The following is a 24,968-nucleotide window of genomic DNA, read 5'->3' as shown; positions in this document are numbered from 1 at the left end:
TTTCCGTTCAGCGGGGCTGTCTGCTTGACTTTCAGCAAAGACTCAGCCAGACAGCCGTGAGCCGTGTAACCCCAGACAGCACCAGAGTCCTTTCTGGCCACATCATGTCACAGCAGGCCTGGCAGGAATATGGAGTAAAGGAGAATGATGACATTCAGAATCCAGATGATGCTTGTTGGGGTTTTTTTCTCCAAACTTTTGTAAAAAGCTAGCACTGGAACACAGGCTAAGTATAGGTCGAGCATTGGCTGTGGAGGTGTGTCGCTTTGTGCGGGGTGACAGATGTAGGGTTGTCACATAAATAGAACATGGTCGAACACCTTTGGGAATGTTGATGAATAAACAGATAGACGGAGGAAGTGAACGCATCGTGGAGGCGAGCGAGAGACGAGGAGGGAAATTAGGGATTAGGGTTTGTAATCAGGCTTCCTGCTCTGTTGTGTTAGTAAATTAACAGCAGTAGGCAACATTTCTATGGAGATGGCATTGAATGGAACAATAATCCTGCCTTTTTTGTGAGAATAACTAAAATTCTGAGAGATACTGGTTGGAAGTGCTCGCCATTCCACTGCAGAGATTTTCCCTGATAATCTGGCTTCAGAGCGACATTAAATGTGGAGAAAAAGACATATAGCAGAGCTGTTAGTGAGAAGAGGGAGGCAGAGGATGAAACGCAGGGCGTTGTGTGTAACGGTGTTTCCTGTGGAGGGTTTTGTGGACAAAAAGGGAGGTTATTTTTGTTCTTAGGTTCACTTTTCAGGATCTGCTTAAGTACGCATTGTGCTCTGAGGATATTTATTTTGATAGGTCCAATACAGTAAGCGATTAAAGGGAGCTAAGCTAATCACCTACGACAGTCTTGTTTTATCACCCTCGTGATTCCGACCTGGCCTCTCTTTTTGTTTCCCAGAGAGGTTTTCTTTGAAATCTATTTGCCATAGTGCTGGGTTCACATTATCCCAACCTTGAGGTTAATATTATTTTCAATGGCTCTCTGGTTTGCTGTGTCTCTTACCTTCCTCTCTCTTAGAATCCCTCACCACCCCAAATAAAGACCCAACCTGTGGGGGATGCTGGTTTATTCATGCAGCCTCAAACTGTTACAAAAGGGTTCCATGTTGTGGTTTCTGTGAAATCCTTCAGCCAATAAAAATATAAAAGCAGTGTTGTTGTGTAGCGCTGTGTTGAGACCCCCTCTCTTGCCCCACTGCATGTGGAGATAAGCTCCAGCTCACAGTGACTCTAAAAATAAAGATAAGCAAAAGTGCAAATGTATTTATTATCCCCACTCTCTCTGCAAAAAAACCCCAACAAAACACAATGACAACAGCAACAGGGATGATTTGATTGACGATCGACCTCCTGTTCTCTTGATAATAGCAGAGGGTGAAGTGGCAAAAGCCAAAAATAAAAATTAGACAGTTTAAAATAAAGTCATGTGAAATTATAGTTAAATAAAGGGTTGTCAAGAATCTAGAGATAGTGAATGAGTTTGATCATCATGAGAGAATTGGGACGTGAACATATACAGTAGATTATATACAGGTCAGCAGGTCCAGACACAGACACGCACACACACACACACACACACACACCACACACACACACACACACACACTAAACATATATTGTATTTATTTTAAATTAGCCATTAGGGGAACCGTGTGTGTGACCGCGATCACTCCCTCGATGATGACTTTAAATGTCCACGAGTGAATCCGTAAGTGTGTCGTTTGTAAATGCGAATCCTTCTTCGCCACCTCTCTTTGTCTCCATTGTCGCGTGGGATTGTGTTCAGTTGTGCATGCAACCATGCAAAAGGCAGGGTCTGGGGCTGTTTCGGACCAGGTGTGGGTTTCATGTACAGTCGGGTCATTTCTTTTGTACAGTTTACCTTTTAGCTCTATGCAAACTGTTGGTATTTTTCTTTTTGCCTGGGAAAGTGGAGCAATCTCCCGGGAACGAACAAATAAGCAGGTTTACATCAATTATGCTAATGATTTCAACGAATAAATTACTTGAATGCTACTAACGTGCTATAATGTAACATTTTCAACTGTATGGCTCATATCCATTCATTTTTACTTGTATTATTTTGTTCTTACCATATTTTTATCCAAAATTAATGATTGATATATACATTTAGAAAATGCAAATAGCTTTCTATTTGAGTGGAATGGGATTATTGCAGCAACAATCAAACCTATTTGTCTGAATTTCAAATCAGGTGATTGATTGTCTGATGGGATCTATTTTATCTGAATAACTGTAGAATGATCAGATGGCATGATCACTAGTGTGATCCAGCCTCTTGGATCACCAACGCACCAGTTCATCCTGGGAGGGAGTGCATGAGTACTGCAGGGTTTTGAGTACATCGATGCCTCTAAACCAACTAAATGTCTCATTTTGATGCCTTTCTGTTCTCAAATTGCAGTAAAATTAAATAAATCTATTTCACAGATTGAATCCAATCAAAATCATCGCGCTAACCCAATCACTCTTTGTCTCTTTGCTCTTTTTTTTCAGATGATCTCTTCGTCACTTGTCTTCAGGATTAGCTGGCTGCCTTTTATCTGATGCCATGTTTACAGAGAGGTTGTTGATTACCTTTTAGGTCACAGCTCCGTCTTCACTGCTCCAGGATAAATGAAGTCACAAACGACTACAGCTGAAATGCCTTTTTAAACAGCTGAACTTGTTAGCTTGAATCAGACTCCTGTATACATCATATTCTCTGACCATGTACGGTAGCTCCCGTTCCATCTCAAAGCTGGAGGTTGTTGGATCCAATGGAAATGGGTCGGGGTCAGGTAGTCCTGGCCGGTCCCCTCGCCTCCCTCGCTCCCCGCGCCTTGGACATCGAAGAAACAGCAGCAGCAGCTCCACTGGAGGCCTCACCGGCTCGGGTAAAACCCTTTCTATGGAAAACATTCAGTCTATGAATGCTGCCTACGCTGCCGGTGGTCCTACTTACTTTACCGACACAGCTGAAGACCCTGTTGGCATTGGAAGTTTGGGCAGTGGACTGAATCCCTCACTGCCCAAAAGCACCATGACTCTGGGCAGGGCTGGGTTCAGGGTCCCCTCTGGGGTCAGGGCGGCCATCATTGGAAGCAGCCCGAACATCAACAGCGGAGCAGTCGTGCCCAGTGATGCAATAGCATTTGGAGGGGAGATGCAAAGTCAGACTTCACAGGCGGCTACTGTTCCACACTCCATGAGACAGGTGAGGAACACACATTCCTCTTTTTGTAGCTGCTTTCGAGGGCAAAGTTGGGGTTGGAATATTTAAAGAGTGGAAATAATGCATGTTAAAAGATCAGATACAGCACATACAATTCAACTGGTGGCAATTTTCTTTATTGACACATTGCTTAAGTTTTGCATCCTTGGAGGGGTTTTGAGGGGTCTTGCCTAATGTGGGGCTCCGACCCAGGACCCTACATTTTATGCAAGCAAAACCGCTCTCATTTCATCGCTAACTACTATGGTCTAAAAACAGCTGTGAACTCACAGCTTTATCGACGACAAAAGGCTGAAATGAGCGCCTGGGGGTTTATTAGATAACCACAGATTTGTGTTTCAATGCATTGAGGGGCAACCATTGATGCAGATTCATGTTCTGAAAACATGTCGCCCAACGTGGGGCTCAAACCCACGACCCTGAAATTAAGAGTCTCGACTGATTTGACACAATCAAAAGCAATGATCAATGATGCTGCAGGACTCTGCTGTCCTTGTAACTTAGCTTCAGAAAGCATCATGCCCAACATGGGACTTGAACCCATGACCCTGAGATTAAAAGTCTCATGCTCTACCATCTGAGCTAGCCAGGCATGTTTGCAAGGTCAAAGCCCTCTGAATTTGCAACTTTATGAACTACTAAAGGCTAAATTTGAAAGAAGCTCCTGGGGGTATAATTTGGTAAGAAGTCATGTCTCTTGTGGATTCATGTTCTGAAAACATATCGCCCAACGTGGGGCTCGAACCCACGACCCTGAGATTAAGAGTCTCATGCTCTACCGACTGAGCTAGCCGGGCTTTTCCTTGGAAATTAAAAACCCTCTAAAATCGCAACTCTATCACGTAATGTGGGCTTAAGGTGTGCAGAACACAAAATAGTGCGGATTCATGAGATTTCATTGGTCATTTGAGCCAGTCAGGCTTTTACAAGACAGCCTATTTTGTAATATGAGATCAATGATGCTGCGGGACTCTGCTGTCCTTGCAACTTGACCGAGCTTCAGAAAGCATCATGCCCAACATGGGACTTGAACCCATGACCCTGAGATTAAAGGTCTCATGCTCTAGTATCTGTGATGTTGAGGGAGTCTGGTGGCCATTTCTTCAGAGTTAAAGCCTTCAGAATTTACAAATTTAACATGTTTATCAACTCCATCATCAGCTTCTAAACACACAAAAAAAGCCTCGAAACAAAAAATGACTCCGCTCAAACTATTGTGGCTTTCTTGTGTTCTCAGGCTAGAGATGGAGCAATGTCAGATCTACAGACACAGTTAAGGGAAGTACTTCGAGAAAATGAGCTACTGCGAAGAGAAGTAAGTGAACAAATATCAAATATGATTCCGTTTCATGGTGTTCCCACGTCAAATGCTGCACGGCATTAAAACCTAAACAGACACGTATCTAATCACATGATTACTTTGAATATTTTATGTTTTAGCTGGAGGCTAAAGAGTCCAAGTTGAGCTCCTCCATGAATTCCATTAAGACCTTTTGGAGTCCAGAGCTGAAGAAAGAGAGAGCATTAAGGAAGGATGAAGCAACAAAAGTTGCCGTGTGGAAGGAACAATACCGAGCGGTCCAGGAGGAAACGCAGGTGCGCTTTAGTCTTTCTATGACTGGATGTTTATGTCATGTTGACGCATAGGATGAATCATCATCACTAACGTGACCCTTTATTTTCTTCTATCTTTGACTTTTATTCTAAATCTAAAATGACATGTTATTTATTTATGTTATTCCTCCTTCGTATGCTGCTTTGTCAATTGTTAAAAATCACACCTCCGTGTGTAACGTTCCAGTTCTGTGGCTGAAAAGGAAATCTTTAAAGATGTGTTATCTGAAAGCGGGGTGACTGGTTTCGGGAGTTTTGCCTGGTTGTTCCGAAGCCATCTGGAAAACAAGGATACAGCTGGCACGAGGCCGGAGCATTATACAAGCGATGACGTGCACGCACACTTGCTGCCTCAAAGGGACCTGACACGCTGCAGTCTTCAAACCACACAGGGTTCACTCTTCGCTGCACTGGTTCCTGGTGGAAAGCAATTATTGTTGAAAGCCATTCCAAGCCCATCCAACAAAGATTTACAGCCATTGTTGCTGCTTTAGGTATTTGGAATGTCTCTGCCCGTGTGTGCGCATCCATGAATATGGGAATTAAAGATGCCCTCATTCAGTCTGACGCTAATACGAGACGACAAAAGAAGGGATGATTGGTAAATCGCATATGTGCGGCCTCCTGACACCTCTAGGAACATGTATACATGCTCATCTCCAGCTGTGCGTTATAGTGAATGGATACACATGCTGACACACGCAAGAATATTTTCTTGCTGAGGAAAAACGCGGATGCGTTCTCTCTTTTTCACTTTTCATTTCCTTTCATTCCTGGAGACAGTTCACAACCATTTACCCCCAGGCGTCATTTTCATTTTATACATTCATTATCCCATCACGCTCCTTCATTTCTTCTGTCTCCCCTCACGCCTTTCCCCCCATTCTTACTCATTCTCTTTCTTCTTCTATTTCCGTCAGCGCTTGGTGAGTCAGCTCTAGTGGTCCTCCACTCTCTCCCTCCCTCCTACCTTCTGTCCTTTATCTCTTTGCCTTTGCCATCATCTTTGTGTTAGAAATCAAATGAAGTTACTTCTCAGCGCAGCCACACACATGCAGGCTGTGTCATGTCCCCGCTGAGGAATTTACATCGCATCTCCTCCCTCACTCCCGTCTTTCCTCCACCGTTCCTTCATTTGCTCACCTCCTGCTACTGCTAGCATTGTCTCTTGTGCTCCTCGTGTCTTCACAGAGCTTAATGCGAGTCTCCGTTATTCAAATAAATCCAGAATAACTGGTTGTTCTATTCACAGGTTTACACTTGTCTGCAACAGTTTGTGAGCAGGATCCGGTACGACTATTGTCATGTTTCATGCTAGCTGCAGATTCATGATTGTGGTCAGTGAAGCGCCATCTTCCGCAAACTCCTTATTGACACTTTCAAATCTTGTCAGTGATGACAAAAAATTAAAATACACCTAAATATCTTCCAGTGATTAATTGCTTTTGGCACTTTAGTGCAACTCATCTACTTCATTCGAGGCCTAAAACCAAAACGGTGTGTCACTTCCAACCCTCCTCATGCTCTGCCATACTTGGAATGCAATGCTTATTTTAGTAGAGTGAAATGTTATCATTTCTATTTAAATTTCATTCTACTTCAAAACATATGTAACACAGCCAGGTGTTGTGCATACACGAGAACTGTGGGAGTGTTGTTAGCATAAAGGCTGGCATCAGGAAATTCTGCTTCTTCGTGTCAGCCAGCCTCGTGGGTGGGCAATGCTGCGACTAAAATATACCAAACTGACAAGGAGGGAAGGCAGTCTAACATTTCTCAGGCTGAAGTGCGTGATCACAGCTATTCAGATGGGGGGAAGGCACTTCATTGCGTCATTGCTTTGTGGAATCAGGAAAAGTGAACACCATTTTCGTTCATCAGTGCCTTTTTTTGCTGCATTGCTAAGACTTTAGCTAATGTTCTTTCCCTCTGCTCACATTCATTATCTCCTAACTTTTCTTCTACCCATACTTGCCAATTTTCCCCTCCCTGCTTTGTTGTTATTCTGTCTTTTCGGTTCACTCCCACTTTCGGACACTGGCCCATGTTTTCCTGTCCTTCTCTTCGCTTTCCATCTGGGCCTGCTGCGCAGTTTTGTCACAGAATTAGATTAAATAGAATAGGACACCACCACATGCTGCTTTGCCAGCTATTGAGTCATTGTCATCACTTCGTACATCTTATGACTGTTACACTAATACATATTAAAGTTAAGCTTTAGAAAGTCTCTCATTCAATAATGTCTTACTCAAAAGCAAAATTCACCTTGCATTTCTTTTCTAGCGGGCTTTCTTATTTTCTGTTGGGTTTGGTTTGTCCCTGGGATGAATCATCCCACCTGAAATGTAACCATTCTCTACGTCTATTTCTGGGGCTGCTAGTTTCAATTTATCATCGACTGTACTCCAGGCAAAAAAAAAATGACATCAGCACAGGCATGTGTGGCACGCATGTGTTGTGACATTTGTGAGGGATATTGTGTTGAAAAAGGAGATAATACAAAGGTTGTTTCTATCCTACACACTCTTGAGTTGTATTTCTACAGTTTATTGTTCTGTGTTAGATTGTGTAATCCTGATTTCATATTTCTCGGAGATGTACGCCGTTTTACGATATGCAATATATTTGTGCGTCTCCATTGTTATCAGGTGGCTTTGCGTGGCCTTGGTGTGTTGAAAGTCCCATTTGCATGAGGTTGGGTTGTGGAGAAAGTGCAGCAGTTGCATTGGCCGCTGAAATGTTTTCATTCTTTTAAATAATTCAACCTAATAGTTGCAGCGCTGGTTGAGAAGGAAGAGATTCCTGTGCATTTCTTTCCCTCTGGTTTTTCATGGCGGCTGTTTAGTTTGTCGTGTTTTTTTTAATCACTTGATTATCTGCTTGCACAACTCTGCAGCAGCTTGATGATCAAATTTAAGGAAAGCATTGTTTAAGTCAGCACTGTGAGTGTAGGAAAGGTGATGTCCGTTTAGAGGTTGGGATGGCAGCGATGGAGAAAAGAGGAATTTTTGCTTTCTCTACTCAGGCCTTTGGTTGAAGCAAAAGTATACAAAGTAACTGCAATCGACTGTAAATGTACCTTATTTAAATTTGAGTCGCTAAATGATTATGCACTTAGCATTAGTAGCACTTAATGTAATTACACCTACTTTCTTTAATCCGCATTGGCAGCGAGTCTGTCCTCGTGGGATCAGATTCAATTGAATCTTGCGTTCTGTGTGAGGTTTCCATTTACTATACACAAAACAAACTGGCCACTAGGACTTTCTGTGCCAGCTGGCTGCAAAATTGCTTTGGGTGGCAATACTTACACTAAAGTCGGCCCGGAGAACTGCGAGAATGTGCCGGGAAAAGGGTATAGATCATCGTGATGGATTGAAATGTAAAGATGGGGTAAGACTATTCTGGAAGAAAGAGGAGAAGGTAGATAGAAGCGGAGGTAAAGCTTTGATGAATGTTGAGCAGAGGGGACAAATGAGGGGAGGACGTGAGAAAGTCGGAGATGAATGGATTGGACGGGCAAACTGAGCTGAGAGCAACAGATATGGAGAAATGAAACGAGCGATCGATGCTGATGTGACAGGAGAAAAATGGCTGAAGAAAATCGGAGGGGGGTTGTAAAAATAGAAGAGACTGCCTCGAAGTTACAGACGAAGGAAGAAGGGAAACTGGTGATAACACATTCGGCGACTTTCAATTATACGCAGAGCTCAATATTTAATCTGAGATGAAGCTGAGCTTTTAGACAAGACGACTCCTGGGTTTTCTTGTTGCAAAGAGAAAATTAACCCTCCCCCCACCAGAGGTTACACGTGAGGCAGGAGTGGGGAATGCGAGAGGTTTGTGGAAAAAAGACAGCCGAGCACACGTGCACATGCAAACTCTCACAGGGATGTGCACATTTTGTGCATTCCTCAGGAGTCAGGCTTCTCGACCGCAGATTTACGGCCCCGTCTGTTGGCTCGGTTGATCAGCTGATCCCTTCCTTGATAAGAGCCTGACAGAGATCCTCTCTGGAGGTTGTAGCTGAGGTGGTCTTACGGATGATCATCTGAGCATCAGGAGGTTTTCAACACAGTTCAATGAACCATTCTGATCATTTATCTGGATAAGAAAGCACTGAAGGCAGTCTGCCATCCCATGACCCCCCCCCCCCTACCACCACAAAGACCGTAACAGCAGCACAGTGTGTTGCTTAAGTATGTGTGCGTAAATAGCAGATAAATTAAATGTAAAAAAACAAAATGCGTGATGACATGAAGGATGCGGGACTATAATGGACTATTATTGAAGTGACAACAGCTTGATCGTGTTGTTATTTCCTTCAGAAGCTGGCTGTTCTGCGCCTGACGTGAGCGGATGTGATGAAATGAGCGAACATGGCGCTGGACAGCGTGCCAGCTCAGCAAGACATTAAAAAGTCTTTGATACAGCATTGTGGAAGCTACTGTACTGTGTGTGTCGGCCATCTCCCCGACTCTTTCTGCCGACCTCGTCATCCTCCTTCTGTTGCCTGCAGTCTGCACCTCTCTCCATTCTCTGCTCACCAACCCATGACTCATTATTCCTCCCATGTGTGTGTGTGTGTGCTCAGGTCAGCATAATGTACTGTGTGTGTGTGTGTGTGTGTGCATTTCCCCATCTTCAAGGTCATATTTCCTTCATTTAAAACTTGAAAATAGTTGGATTTTCTTTGTTGGGCGTGTTTGCTTTGTTCTCTGCATGTGTTTTTCACGCATGGGTGCTCGTCAGTAACAGATGGTCCTCAGTCCTGTGTGTTTATTTAGTCAGGATGAAGTGATAGGTGAGAAAGAGAAAGGGCGCTGGGTTGGAAGAGTGAGGGGGGGTGGTAAATATGGGCAATGGTGGCAGGGGAGAGAGGGGCAGATGGACAGAGGCAGGAAGGGAACAAAAAAGGCCACTGTGTAAAAATGGGCTCAACAGGGCCAGGGCAGAATTAAATTGAATAAGAAATGAACAAAAGAAGTGAATGCAGGAGTCATCAGAGTGGAGTCTGATAAAACTTTAACATGAATGCAACGGGAGACTCGTGCTCGCTGCACCTTTCCTTTCAAAAGACAGTTTTTAAGGCTGGGAGGAAACGCGGTGTCACTTTCGCCCTCTCTCAGCACAAGGCTGTGATTTTGTGACTTTCACCCGATTTCCCTTCCTGCTCTCCACTTCTCCTCCTGCCTTTCTGCGTGTGCGTGTTTGTGTGCTGGCCTACAGTAGCCACGTCTTTCCTTAAAAGGACTGAGTTTGGAAAGAGTTGATGAGGAATGAACAGAATAACTGCAGGGTCACTCCCCTTTTTCTTCTCTTTTTTTCCCCTGCAGTCTTTCTAAAATCTACCTGTCTACAAGAATGTCTCTGTGTTTAAGGTTCTTACTTACATAAGTGCTTTGTTGTAAGTTGTTCTTTCCATCTGTAGATGTCCTTTTTTCTCTTTCTCATGTATTTATGGAAGAATTTTCAGTTTTTTCTTCTCTATTTATCCAGGACCAGTGCATCGTGAGCAGAGATCAAGGCTATGTATATGGCAGAATAGTGTGCCCAAGTCTCATTTAATGGCATATGCAACCATTCATAAGGGCAGGTTTGGAATGTAACCTAAATCTCTGTCCACACTAGAAGGTGGGAGACGCTTGTCTTGTGACCAGTCAACAAAGGGCACGTCTATGTATACATGCAGTTGCTGTGTGATGAAAAGCAGAACTCATGGGTACAACCATGCCTGACAGGAAGGACACCATCACATTCAATTTATTGTCTGTGTTTAAGGAGTTGGTTTGTCCTAATCCAGGAAATTAAATCAGCGAGTACTGCTTCATCAATGGAAGAGGCAGACTGTGTTTGCATTTCTGAACCCGCCCACCCACCACAACACCACTTGAATGTTTCATTATTAAAATGGGCCCAGTTGCACTCACACATGCAGCAAACGAAACATAAAACTAGCGTGTAAATGTAGCAGCGACCGCTGCTTGTTGTTCTTTCACACTTTATCCAGAAATAGACGTTTTCATTCGCGTACACGCTCAGTCTGACGCTATTTCCCTCCACCGGCTGGCTTTGTTTGGAGCGGCCTTTTTGAAGCGGAGGGATTTTCTTGTGTTACATTCTTCCTCTCGTTCCTCCTCTCCGTTATGTTTTCCATCCTCCACCTTTATCCTCAGAGGAAGGAGAGAGTGTGCTAATCTGGCTGTTGTCTAATGTCTGAGTGGGCGATGCCTTCAAACTGCTCACAGTCATTACATACACGCACCCACACAAACTCGTGCACACACACACACACACACACACAGAAACAGAGCATGACCGCTGTCTCAAATGTCTGCATGTGGGCATTACTGTGCACATGGTGTGTGCTTGTGTGTATGTGTTGTGCATGTGGAGGTAGCATGACTCAACCAACGGATGCTGAATAAGTGAGGGATGAGATGGAGGTGTAATAACAGATAGATGCTTAATATTGAATGACAGATGAAAAGTGGCCTGAGGGGAGTGGTGAGCATCTCCTCTCCTCTCCTCTCCTCTCCTCTCCTCTCCTCTCCTCTCCTCTCCTCTCCTCTCCTCTCCTCTTCTCTTCTCTTCTCTTCTCTTCTCTTCTCTTCCTCTTCTCTTCTCTTCTCTTCTTCTCTTCTCTTCTCTCTCTCTTCTCTTCTCTCTTCTCTTCTCTTCTTCTCTTCTCTTCTCTCTTCTCTTCTTCTCTTCTCTTCTCTCTCTTCTCTCTCTCTCTCCTCTCCTCTCCTCTCCTCTTCTCTTCTCTTCTCTTCTCTTCTCTTCTCTTCTCTTCTCTTCATGTTTGCTTTTCTTTCTAGCGGTAGCAGAACCCCAGGAAGTGATTGACAAGGTCAGAGGTCAAAGAGCAAAACACAGCAGAGAGGAACAGACTTGTTCCCCAACCTTCCGCTTGATCACTCCTCTCTCCTGTTTTCTTTATCTTTTCTCTCTCTCTTTTCCTTTTTCTTATCTTCCACCTTATCATCTTTCTTTCCGTTTTCTTCCATTTCCCTTCCTTACTCTCCCTCTGTTGGTCTCTTTCCTCCTCTCTTTTATGGTCTGCCATTTCTCTGCTCTACATTCCAGCTGTGTGCCTGCCTGTGTGTGTGCCTGCCTGTGTGTGTGCCTGCGTGTGTGTGTGTGCCTGCGTGTGTGTGTGTGCCTGCCTGTGTGTGTGCCTGCGTGTGTGTGTGTGCCTGCCTGTGTGTGTGCCTGCGTATGTGTGTGTGCGAGCGCGTGTGTGTGTGCGAGCGCGTGTGTGTCAGGGGAGACTCTCTGGCTCACATTCTTGTGTGTTGTTTTAAAAATGTCATTTCTCAGAGACGTGTGTGTGTGTGTACACGCGCGCGTGTGTGTGCATTACATATTTGCTTGACTGGATGCAGATACACCCTGATTTGTGTATCTGTGAGCAAGATTAATGAGGCTGTTTGTGTGTGTGTGTGTGTGTGTGTTGTGACATACTTTTGGATGCTTGATGTGAAGGTCTGTGACTGTGTTTCTCTGACCTATTGCAGCATATAATGATAGCTGTAGGCATGCATCTGCATTCATAATATATAAATGAAATAAAATGCTACTTATATGGGATCATGATCATGAATAGACATGTTTTTTTTTCTTTTTCTGCCCTTCCTTTAGATGCACAAAAGCATTTTATTTTCTGTTCATAATCACAATTTCTGCTGCTACAGAGTTGTTTTCATGTCGTTTGGTGGTGAAAATTGATCATAACTAATGATTCTTTCTTTAATAATTATCATTCGACCCAAAGGGCTTGTCATGCTGATAAGCAAATGAATACTTGTTTTATTTAAAACAAAATATCATTGTGATGACAAAGAGCCTGAGGTTTTATGTAGTCTCATAAACGTTAACATATATGTTTGTGAAATGTTAGTTTTTTAAATGTATACATACCTTTTGCATTGCAAGAGACTAAAGAGTTGCTTTTCTTTGCATGGCTGCTCTTCTCTCTCTTTCCTCTTCCCCTTTAATGTTGTTCTCTCCCTTGTCAGTGTTGATTAATGATCGCTGCGGGGGGGACACAATATCGTCTCTACCTTTTTTTAATCCATTCACGTTATTTGTGGTTTTCTTTTTCTTAAGGTGGATTTTCTGGCTGCCCCTACTCGCGGTTTTCTCCAGTTACAGTAGCTTTATTATATCTAGATTTCATCTGTTCCTCATGTGGCGCTGACCTGGCTGTTCACGTTATGTCTGACGCATTTTAACGATGCTTGAGGACATCATAATGACCACACACAAACACACACACACACACACACAGTCAAAACTGTGTTTTTGCATGACTCACAGTCAGTCAGGCCATGTTGTCCTCAGCCATGGCGGTGGTGTTACAAACTTGTCAGCACGCTTCTATAACACACTTGCTCCTCATGTAAGGTGACATGCAGACGTGGTTTCAGTCACTCACTCACAGCAGTCAGTCCGACACTCCCGCCTATGCTAATAGTGACACAGTCATCTGCCGACCCCTTATTTAGTATCTCTTTAAGATTGCGCAACTTTGAGAATTTGATGATATCCAGTGCATTGGACTGGCACCAGTGCCAGGATTGTGCACACAGCTGCATCTGTTTCTGTTTTCCTAAAGAACGCCAGGTTTTGCATTCCTACCTGAGAAATAAGGGCATGATTTCACTTTGATCTCGACTAGATTATACGTACCGTCTTTTGTAAACTCAGCAGGGAGGCACAATATTAGAATTTGACTCCCGTCTGTGATCTGATATTATGGTTATCTGCAAAACCCTTAATTCCAGCCAGTGCCAGCTATGGTCTCAAAGGCCACCGGCGATGTTGTCTGTGCACAATCTAGCTAATAAAGCACATTTCTGTCTGCAGCATTTCCAGCGCACCATGCAGGCTTTACAAGATGAGCTCAGGATTCAGAGAGACCTCAACCAGCTCCTGCAGGCCGATTACTCTGAGTCGGCTCACCTCGGAAACCGCTCCATCCCTCCTCAGGAAATGACAGAGGAGAACTTCTTGCGTCTTCACGGCGAGTATGAGCGTCAGGTCAAAGAGCTGTTCCTCCTCAGGAAGACTCTGGAAGAAATGGAGCTGAGGATAGACACGCAGAAGCACACTCTAACTGCCAGGTAAAGATAAACGAGTTAAGCTTAGAAATTTGGATTCTCTGGTGCTACAGCGACAATTTGACTCTGTTCTCTTACAACAGGGATGAATCCATAAAGAAGTTACTGGAAATGTTACAGAGTAAAGGTCTGTCTTCACGGGCAGCCGAGGAGGACCATGAACAAACGAGAAGACTGGCAGATGCTGAGATGACCATCCACCAGCTGGAAGGCCTGCTGGAGCAAAAAGACAAGGAGATGCTGCAGCTTAGAGAGGTGTGGATATGTTTACGTATGTGCGTCTGTCTGTTCAGAAACAAAAATGGAACAAAGTGCATTTGAGCATTCCATTGCATGGGTGTGTGTGTGTCTTTGTGTGAAGCCAGATGTGAGTCTGTGCAAATCAAAGTATTTCATTTGAAACCCCCTTTGGCTCACTCCCCTAATAGCTCATAATTCAAATTTAATAAAAAACAGAAACCTCAACACTTATACAAATACTCAGGAAGGAACACTTTATCCTGTAGGTTTTGCTTTCATGCTTGTTTGTTTCTTTTAGCTCCACATAATCCACACGTTGGTGATGCGACAGCTCCATCTAGTGGTGGATTAAAAGAACACAATTAAGACGTTAACCTTTTGGTATGCGAGATGAACTACATGGTTTATTTTAATAATAGTGAATATGCCATTAATTTCACAGGAAAACAACATGGAGGTACAGTTTTATTATTTTTTTGCAGAAAAAAGTTTTGATCATACAGTTGATCATACAGTCTCCCTATAGTTGCAAAAAATAAGTGTTTTGGGTACCGCATGAGACATCTGGGAGGCAAAATTGTCTTTTTAAAGAGTATTAATCGCTCATCTTGACAATACATCAGTTTGACAATAGCAAATGAGTGTGTACTAAAAGAAAAATACACTTCTACACAAATAATAATTAGATAGTTTAATCCGTGCAATATCTGGACCAAAGTTTAAAAATAGGTTTAAATTAAAATTACGTAAGTGAATTATGCAGAAGTGTCTGTTGCTATTTGCCTTGCACTTTTCCTGTGGTGCTGTGCTGACACGTGTTAATTTCTCTGGTTCACAGGCCGATCCCTGTAATTCTCCTGCAGCTAAAAAGAGCGGCACTGTCAAAATTGTTTAACAAGTGAAAAGAGAAAACAACAGAGCTGTTTTTCATCGTCTTTGCATCCTATTTGCGGCAGACAACTTTAATTCACAGTTGCTGCTAGAGATATTATCAATTATCCATCTTTAATAAATCAAATGTTCTTGTCGGCTGTTGTTCATGATGAAAATAAGTGAAACCGCTGCATCTGGTTTGCTAAATATAAGCAAATGAGAGCAGAATCAATCTACTGATTTGTCAATCTTAGAAGGCATTTTATTCACTCGTTAGGGGTCAATTTCAACAATATATAATCAATGACAAACATATTCTCATATTTTTACACCATATAGCAGTTGACGCGTGTGTGCAGAGGAAGCAATAAACTAAGAGCGCTGATTTTATTTTTGCTCGTGCCTTAAGCCATATCCCACGATCCCTTTCACATAAGTATGTTTTTGTGCTGTCTTGGCTCCTGCATTAGCACATCCATTTAGCCTCAATGTGTTTTTCCCCCACAGAAAAGCAGTGATGCGTTCACTGCTACGACCTTCTTTTTGCTTTCACTTCCTTCTTCCCCCCCAACTCTCTTCATTGCTTTACATCAGCACTCCCTTTTCTCAACCCCGTGTGTTCTCTTCCTTCATTTACATACGGACTGATGATGTGGCAACAGCAGCAGGACGTCTCGGATTTTACTTTGCGTAGCTCGAGAGTTTCATTTTAATTTATGCCTTGTTTTTAATCTGAATAGTTTGGATTTATTTGGATTTTGTCCATATCTCTTCTTTGAGCTGATTCTTTGCATTGGCTTCAGTTCGGACCAGTAAAGGTTGCGTAAAAATTGGAATTCCTGGAAATTAGAAGAATGTGGGATGGACGGATCGACCCAAGGAGACTGAAAGCCAGTGCCTCCGCGAGAGGCGCCCCGAGCTCTCTCTCTTTTCCTGCTTCTCCCCCTGTAACAATTCCTCCCCCTTTCCATGTGTCCCCCCCTTTCCACCCCTCTCCTAATTTCCTCCACCCGCCACCTTCCTCACTCCCTGCACCGTCCCCTCCATCTCACCGCCGCTCACTCCATCCTGCCATCCTGGCTTCCTCATGTCCTCCCCACCACCCCACCTTTGTCATCGCTTCTTCTGTTCATCCTTCCATCCATCGTTCTCCGTCCTACCCCGCTCCCACGCCGCGGCCCACACCCTCGATTCAACCATCCCTCCATGCCTTCCCACCAGTTGCAGTGGCTCACACTTCCGGCTCACGAACTTCTCACCACCATCAGTCCCTCCATCCCATCTCAATGCCGTCTACTGACCGCCGTGGTGTTTGTGTCCCCCAGGAGCTGCACAGGCGATACGAAGCAGCTCCAGAATCAACAAAGACTAAAGCCTTGCAGACAGTTATTGAAATGAAGGTAAATGTGCTTTTTTTGGTCACTGGTAACTGAACATCACATTTGGGTGTAGTGTGATGGTATTGGTATTAATGCTATTATATAACATTAATATCACAACTCAACACAAAATGGAGTTTTAGTTTTATTTGTTATTATAATTAGAACTGCGCCACCTAGTGGAGGTTTGTCTCCAGTCACAGATTACGCAACATTGACGCACTTGTTTCTCAGAGAGGCTAAACAAGTGAGGCATTTTTACATCAGTGCATCTTTTACTTCATTTGTCCACTTTCTCTTAATGTCTAATCGAAATCTAAGGCAGTTAATTCTGTTTAACGCTGCATTAGCATTAGCATCTCTACCTTTCTATCATAAGCAATTTGTTTTCTGGTCATAATTCTGACCCTGAAACTCCTAATGAGCTCCAGCCTGCTAACACAAGCCTATTGATGTCCTGTCAGGATGCAAAAATCAGCTCACTGGAGCGTGGCATGAGAGAGCTGGAGGAGGAGGTGAACATGCTGAAGTCGAACGGAGCTCTGAGCAGCGAGGAGAGGGAGGAGGAGATCAAGCAGATGGAGGTCTACAGATCCCACTCCAAGTTCATGAAGAACAAGGTGTCGCACAGTTACATTCATTCATATTCCCTCACTATATAGGTTGATAAAGGAGCATAGGTTTTAATGCAGTCATTGGAAAAATCCTTTTTTTCTCAGGTTCCTGAGGAGCTGGTGCAGCTCTTGTAATCTGTATTTTTACCACTAGATGCCTCCAGTTTTCCCTCACTGGACCTTTGAGAAAAACATTGAACCCAGAACCTAATATCTTATGTCTCTGACTGCAAAGGGTCAGGTGTTTAGCTCTGGCTTATGTGACCAGTGACGTATTATCTCGGTGATCCCCTCCTCTCCTGTCAGGTTGAGCAGCTGAAGGACGAGCTCACCCAAAACCAGTCAGAAAATGAAGAACTGAGGAAGCAAGTCAATGCGCTTCAGCAGGAGGTGTCTGGAGTAAGAGACGCGTCTCTCTGCTCCCTCTTTCTTCCCTAGTTTTTATTCTTGACCCTTTTTTTCCCGGGTTGACTAACGGCTTGTGGCTGCTGCTTGAGTAGATGCACAGTAGAACCACAGTAGAGTTGCTATAAGCTCCAAAAGCTACGAGCTCCAAGCAGTAGACACCAACTGCGGTCTACTTTTGAGATTGATCTGGAGGGAGCTTTACAACCCTTCAGCCCTGCTGTGCTACCAAAAGCGTAGATCTCTAACCTGCTCTGATCCTTGCATGAGGCGTCTTTCAACCAGTGGTGTGGGCGAGGATGCTGGGGTTTTTAAATACTCCGCGGGCACGTTTCTGTCCAGTCCTGTAGTTAGAAGTCACGCACAAAAGACAGTTTTGTTCATGCTTCCTTTGCTGCACACTGGGACTATTTATGCATGCAAATATCTACAACAGGCTTCTCTCAGTCTCAAATCATTGAATTTAACATGACTCGAACTGTCACGGAACACATAACACCATCTTGTGATTCAGCACCCCAATGGATCAGTCACATTAGTACGAGGGTTATCTGAAGCACTTCAGGTCCTCCCAGGCTCTCCTGTGCACATTTAAGATCGTAAGCACACATTGGGGACCTATACATTTTCAGCTTTGGCTAATGCCCACATGGCTTTCCTGTTAGAGCGACCACGTGTGAAAGGAGCGTTCAGTTTTTCAAGTATTATTGAACCAGGTCAAATTCAAATTTCTACAGTCTGTTTGAACTGGAGCAGTTCACTCTGGCCTTCAGTCAAGAATGAAGACATTGTCTCTTGCTCACCTACTAATACTTGTAGCAGATTCTAATAAAGATATTGATCTAAACAGGAATCATTGGCTCCTATCTCGTATAGAGCCTAACTGGTTTTTCCTTTCATCCTCTTCCTGTCAGATTGAACAAGCGAAGCAAGATCTGAGTCGTAAGGACAGTGAGCTGTTGGCTTTCAGGACCAAACTAGAAACTCTGACCAATCAGTTTTCTGACAGCAAACAACATGTTGATGTATTGAAGGAGTCACTTGCTGCTAAGGAGCAGAGAGCAGCTATATTACAGACAGAGGTACAGGCACTATGTTACTGGTACTTTCTGCTGTATACGTTGTAGCTCCAATCACAGGTCACAACTAAATGTTGGTTTGCATTAACTTTAAGTGTTTTAATGTGTGGGAATACACAGGTCGATGCTCTTCGTCTGCGTCTAGAGGAGAAGGAATCACTCCTCTCCAAAAAGAGCCAGCAGATGTCAGAGCTGACGGAGGAGAAAAGCACTCAACATGGGGAGATTACCGACCTCAAAGACATGCTGGATGTCAAGGAACGAAAGGTTAATGTGCTGCAGAAGAAGGCAAGAAAATATCTCTTATTTGCACTATACATCCGTGGTGATTTAAGTCTCCCAATGCCCCAGTTCCTCACAAGCGACTCAGCTCTGGTCCTTTCATTTGCTGTAATTTTAAATTTCAACCACTAGATGGGGCTGTGTTTCTGTGGATGTCAGCGGGGACCGAATACAGGACAGACAAATCCTCATTCTGTTGTACAACGCACACAATTTATTGCAGTTGCTTTCTGTATATTTGTGTATTTATGGTCCCATACACATACAGACTCCAACCTAGAAGCTCAGTTTTTAGATAATTGGGTTCAAAGAACCATATAAACATTTTTTTTTGTTGTTACACTGCCTTTATATAGATTGGACACCATCCTTTTTCTTTTTCACCCCAGTTGTCCCCCAAAAAATACAGAACAGTGTGAGCAGATAATTGATAGCAACAATTAAGCAGTCAGACATTAAACAGGGGAAGGAGGGGAAGGAGACAGACAGAGTGCATTTAAAATCAGATGCATACTAATGAGGTCCCTATGTTCAATAAATGATGACCTCTGCTTTCTTCAAATAGAATAGAGTCCACTGTCTGAGTGGGAGACAGAGATGCCGCTAACTCCTCGTTATCTAATCTGCACTTGATGATTTACTCATGACTTCTATTTACAAGTAGAAAAAACTGAATATGGCCTCTCTTTGTCTCTGTTTCCTTTGACTTCCCTTTTACTCCCTGTTTTCTGTGTGTCCTTAAAATGTGCTCTTTGAAACACAACCTCGACATCTCCTTGTTACTTTAAGGATAATGATGTGGAAATTGGTCTCAGATTTACTTAAATTATTCCTTAAATATAAGCAAACATTTTGTAATATACTGTCACAGACAATTTGTGGCCTTAAATAGACATATAATAAATATGCCGCTTCATCCAGCAGTTGTCAGTTTCAAGAAGTGCAGACGACATCAAAGTCACCCCCTTCTCTCAATGTCAAAGTGTGTGTGTGTGTGTGTGTGTGTTTGTTAGAGAGAGAGAGATTATGTCAGTCAAGCTGTCAGGGGAACATTTGATTAATGAGGTGCTAGAAATGTTTTACATTGTGGATACACATGTACGCATACACACGCGCATGCACACACACACACACACACACACACACACACATTTCTGCACTACTGTAGATGTTTCTCACCTGCGGTGCAGTCAGAGGTTACATACCAATCTGACTTTCTTGATAGAGAAGAGAAAGATAGATTTCTTTTGTCATTTTCCCCCCCAAGTGTCCTCCATAGTTTCTCAAAATCTTTTAATTACATTTATTAAAATATAACACATATACGCACAGATGTTAGTCTTCTTTTTTCAATAGATGTAATATCTCCAGCTCACCTCTAAATGAGATATTGTTTGTTCTATTTGTTCTATCTATATGCCGTCAACAAAAAGTGTGTAAAGTACTTATCCAAGATGTTTTGCTCACACACGCCCCGTGTTGTTATCCCATTTTTCCATATAGATTGAGAACCTTCAAGATCAGCTAAAGGACAAAGAGAAACAGCTGAGTGGTCTAAAAGACAGAGTCAAGTCTTTACAGACGGACACTTCCAACACTGACACGGCTCTGGGAACGCTTGAGGAGGCTCTGGCTGAGAAGGTACACACACTCTTACACACATTTGATGCGTTCCACCCTCAGGTCAACCCCGGTGACCAAGGTTATATTAATAAAGTGACTATGAGCGAAGTCATGGAGCGCGCCAGCAATAGCCTAATGATCATAAACGGAAATGAAGCAGTAATTACACTGGCTGTTTCATTATTAAATCTTTCTTCCTGCCATCATAAAACGGGTGCGGAAGCATCCGTGTCTCTGCTCACGTGGCTCCGACTGATGGGAATAAAACCAACAATCACACTTTTGCTTTTCACTTATGTGAGCTAGAGCCAAAAAGTGGTGGCTGAAACGTTACCCCGGACATGGTCTGTTTTTCCACACTAAATCCAGATTCTAGGAAGACAACCAGCAACACCTCCACCAACACGCACGCACAGAGGAAAAAGGGCCATTAATTGTGCAGTGATTTATAATCAGGGTGTCAGTCAGAGGTGTGTTGGCAGACCTCTGTCTGGACTCTAACTTTCCCCCTTTTTACACTCTTTTGTGCTTCCATCGCTTGCTTTCTTTATTGTATTCCTCTGCCAACCACATGCTACATCACTATGTTTGGCTTTACAGACTTATTAAACTCCCCAATTAAATCACGAGCTGTGCTTCAATTTCCTCTATTTAAGTAGCCCCCAACTAAATCAATAACTAAAGAATGAGCACAGGCGTTCACACCATCGTAATTTGGCCTCTAAGCAGTGGCGAACTGTTGTGTTAAAGCATGTTTTACTGAGAAAGTGACTTCAGTGACTCTTTATTTGCGCACTGTTTATACATCATTTCACTTAATGAGTGTTGCTCAATGCCAGAAAGAGGAAACAAAGGTGTGAAACCCTTCTCCAGTAATTAATAAGGCAGGTCCTACTGTAATGTCACTGCAAGACTAAACAATACATTCATAACAAGTAGAATACTGCGGCTGAACACACACCTCGTGCTTTATTTTATGCATTTTATTATGGTTGCATCTTCATTGAAAATAATCACGAATCAATTACCAACACACTTATTTATATGGGTCAAAATAGACATTTTTTCTACTGTTTTTTGGTTCAAACAAGCTAATTTTTTTGATCACTTTCAAAAGAAATATTCTGCTGGTCAATTGAACACTTAGATTGAACCTTAAATATCGAGCCACACATTTATTTAATTTGCGTTTGTGTTGTGTGAACTTTCTTGGTTTTTATTAAACTGTGTCAGTGTTTTTCTATAATCTATACTTCTTTTTATTAGTTGTGAATGTCACATTTTGTGCCAAAATATTATGTGTCTAAAATTCCTGTTGGCTGTTACATCCTGTCAACACTGCCATCTACTTTAAGTTTAGTGCAACTTTTATTGGCATAGAAACTTGATATTAAGTGACTGTGAATAATTGTTGAACTCCTTCTGTCCATCTCTATTACTCCTTGGCGCCCAGGAGAGAATCATTGAGCGGCTGAAGGAGCAGCGGGAGAAGGAGGACAGGGAAAAGGGAGAGGAGATTGAGACCAGCAAGAAGGAGCTGAAGGAGCTGAGGGAGAAAGTTTCCCAGCTGCAGGCTGACCTAGCCGACCGAGAGGTGGAAAACACACATATAATCACACCAATTCATATCTGTGCTATAAGTTAGAAAAACACGCTCACTCTGTGTGCCTGTCAGGCAAATGTGATTGATCTATCACTGTAGAATAGAACCCTGGATCCTCCCAAATGAAGGACAACAGCAAGAACAGTCATATTTCCTTAACAACAGTACGCTTCAGAGGCTAAGAAAACAGTGATTGGACCCGAAATCTCCTTTCTTTATGATTCATGCCACATGTGAGACGGAAAACCAACATGTAGTATAATTATGTATTTTTTCTACCTTTGGAAGTGAAGGCAGGTGCAAGCCCAGTGTTTTTCCTCCCACAATTTAGAACTAGACAAAAATGTTTTAAAAAAAAGCCACAAAATTAACTTTAATGCAATGAGTAAGAGAAAATCAACTCAAGTCCTTTTATTACATCAAATAAATCTCGCTGTGTTTAGTGGTAACTCTCAAAATAAACGTGTGCAGTATCCTCGTGTGTATACCCCTACAGGCTATACTGTGTAATCATGGACGTTTCTCTGACCAAAGCCCAAGCAAAAATAATGATGTGCAGTCTGTAGAGAGCTGGTGTTGTCAGTCAAGTGTAAAATGACATGTTTGAGCGTGTCTCCGTGTCGGTTTGTGTTGCACCGGACATACCAAAACAGGAAAAGCCCAGAAAAGAAAGGGCGAGAGCCTTTAGGGACGGAGGCTTGAGAAGACAGGACACAGGAAATTGTTTTATTGGAGAATGATGCAGAAAAGGAAACAATAATGTTTATAAACCGTAATTACCCTTCGAAGCAGCTTCGTGCGGGAGCTTTTTTAACTCCTCCCGTCTCTTTTTCAGACTTCTGTGTTGGACCTGAAAGAGAAGGCTTCCTCTCTGGCTTCATCCAGCGTGAAGAGGGACAGCAGGCTGAAATGTCTCGAAATCGGCCTGGAACAGAAGAGGGAGGAGTGTGTCCAGCTTGAGAACCAGCTCAAGAAGGTTACAGTGAATTACTGTTATTAGAAAATTACCCCCTGAGCGCATGTTTTTTTTGGACCGAGGGGGTGTGAAATCATGTTGAATCTCCTGGAAATGAGACGTGACTGTCCGAGTTTGGCCCCGATCCTGATCCCAAATCGTGAACCGATAATAAAACACGGATTACTTAAATCTCAGTGGGGGGACACACATACAGTTCAGAGAGAAACACGCCACCAATGGAGGATTTTAACCTCCCGAACCTTTCGTCTTTTTGCCCTTTCCTTGTTTTCCTTGAGGGTTTTGAAAGAGGGCGACTGTGTGAGCGCGAGCATGTGCGCTTCCATATCACATATTCTTTCACACAGCAGCCAGTAAAAACGGTGTGGCGGCGACGGCTCGCTGACAGCCGTACACATGTGAAGCGCGTTTGTGTGTGCGTGAAGGTGTCAGAGGGTTTGCGGTTGTTCTCTCATCGTATTTTATTTCTCGGTTTCTTTTTGCTGCTATGAATGGAAAAGACAAAACACTTGTCTTCAGGTGTGAACTTGCTGACATGGCGTGTGATGTTTCCCTTTTATATTTCTCTCTCTCTTTTCTTTTCTTCTAGAACTACTTATAATTCCATCAGACACCCAAACATTTCTTCTCTACATAGAACCTTGTGAAAACCGACGCACGCTTCCAAGACTAATACGGTTTATGTATTGTATGACCGAGGCATGTGCACGTAGACACAAAGTCAGCGCGTCCCAAGATCAACATTTACTTCTGGGAAACACGCACAGCTGTTCTAACCTCTAAGCAGGGTTTTATTTTCCTCTTTTGTTTTATTTCATTTTTCATTTCATGTAAAAAACAAGTGGGTTGCTGCATTTTTTTGCCAGTTTTTGGTGAGCCGTCGCTCAAATCTAAACGTCTGCAGCATGCCAAACCAAGGCAAGACGGTTGTATTTATAAAGCAGGACAACTTGCTGCACAGAAAAGCTGCAAAACACAGATTCACCACTAAAACAACACAATAAAAAGTTGGAAAAACACAGTTAAAAGCATGAAAGATGAAGAAACTTCAACGTTTATAGTGGCAAATGTTATGATTTGTCCAGAACATCTTGTAAATAGCACACATTAAAACAATAAAATGTTAAAACAATACACTCATTGGTATTTCGAGCATGTCAGCGTTGTTAGATTGTATCCAAGATCCAAGATTTTGCTGCTTTTTCCACATTGTGTTTGCCCGATTTGAAGATGCTCAGTGTATTTAGAATATCAAATTTCTGCTCCAGGCTCAGAGCGCAGCAGCGGAGTCCCAGGCCAGTGCTGAACTCTCTATACGGATAGCATGTTTGGAGCAGGAAGTGGCCCAGCACAGAGAGGATGCTGGGAAAGCACAGACCGAGGTGGAACGCCTGTTGGAGATCCTCAAGGAGACCGAGAACGAGAAGAACGACAGGGAGAAGAAGATCCACGAACTGGAGAGGTGAGGCAAGGGTGGAACGATGAGGTGGAGTGGGTGAAAAATCTAAATCTGCTCATTCTTAAATCTCCAGTCAGACTAAACTATCTGCTGTTGACTAATCCTTCCTTCAGGACTAATCCATTAGTTCTCTGCCCCCCCCACCCCCTACCCCCTCCCCCACCCCATTTGGGCGTCATCATCTTCACCTCATTGGCATTTGTGTGTGTGAATAAACACACATGCGTCCATGTGCTAATTTACCTGCGTGAGTGCGTGCTTGTGATTTCATGTGTGTGTGGCCATCAAACCCCAGAAACCCCTCTGCCTCTCATCTGTGGCATTCTCAGCAGTCCAGAAAACAGGCCCCTCCCCCCTCTAGCTGTCAGCAGCCAATGGGAGGGCTGGTGTGGGACTACTTGGGCACGTGAGTGGCTGGCGGCCCCGTCTGTCACGTAGACGGACAAAGA

The 24,968-nt window shown here is 43.2% G+C and overlaps 1 protein-coding gene and 2 non-coding genes across 12 annotated transcripts in view; 1 reads left to right on the top strand and 2 right to left on the bottom strand.

Annotated features, from left to right (window-relative positions):
- LOC130519462 (ELKS/Rab6-interacting/CAST family member 1-like) overlaps positions 1–24,968 on the top strand; it is a 64,136-nt gene that overhangs the window by 2,202 nt on the left and 36,966 nt on the right. For 4 of the 10 annotated variants that reach the window (XR_008948327.1, XR_008948328.1, XM_057022907.1 and 1 more), the window contains 13 exons: positions 2,530–3,229; positions 4,485–4,562; positions 4,688–4,843; positions 13,733–13,989; positions 14,070–14,241; positions 16,425–16,499; positions 16,943–17,098; positions 18,412–18,579; positions 18,697–18,864; positions 20,362–20,499; positions 21,935–22,075; positions 22,920–23,060; positions 24,329–24,522. Coding sequence is in view for 7 of the 10 variants with exons in the window: in XM_057022907.1 (XP_056878887.1) it covers positions 2,744–3,229; positions 4,485–4,562; positions 4,688–4,843; positions 13,733–13,989; positions 14,070–14,241; positions 16,425–16,499; positions 16,943–17,098; positions 18,412–18,579; positions 18,697–18,864; positions 20,362–20,499; positions 21,935–22,075; positions 22,920–23,060; positions 24,329–24,522 (2,330 nt within the window). In the remaining 3 variants the exon portion in view is untranslated. Of the gene's footprint in view, positions 1–2,529; positions 3,230–4,484; positions 4,563–4,687; positions 4,844–13,732; positions 13,990–14,069; positions 14,242–16,424; positions 16,500–16,942; positions 17,099–17,398; positions 17,492–18,411; positions 18,580–18,696; positions 18,865–20,361; positions 20,500–21,934; positions 22,076–22,919; positions 23,061–24,328; positions 24,523–24,814; positions 24,926–24,968 lie in introns of all 10 variants that reach the window. The other 6 variants (XR_008948326.1, XM_057022901.1, XM_057022900.1 and 3 more) reach the window with 3 other exon arrangements.
- On the bottom strand, positions 3,767–3,839 carry trnak-uuu (transfer RNA lysine (anticodon UUU)). Its single transcript has one exon. It is a non-coding gene; the product is annotated as a tRNA-Lys (tRNA).
- trnak-cuu (transfer RNA lysine (anticodon CUU)) lies at positions 3,972–4,044 on the bottom strand. The gene has a single exon. It is a non-coding gene; the product is annotated as a tRNA-Lys (tRNA).

Source organism: Takifugu flavidus, chromosome 22 (assembly GCF_003711565.1).
Source record: "Takifugu flavidus isolate HTHZ2018 chromosome 22, ASM371156v2, whole genome shotgun sequence".
In the NCBI taxonomy this organism is placed as follows: domain Eukaryota; kingdom Metazoa; phylum Chordata; class Actinopteri; order Tetraodontiformes; family Tetraodontidae; genus Takifugu; species Takifugu flavidus.
The sequence above is the reverse complement of the archived record's forward strand: the minus strand, read 5'-3'. Positions and strand labels throughout refer to the sequence as shown.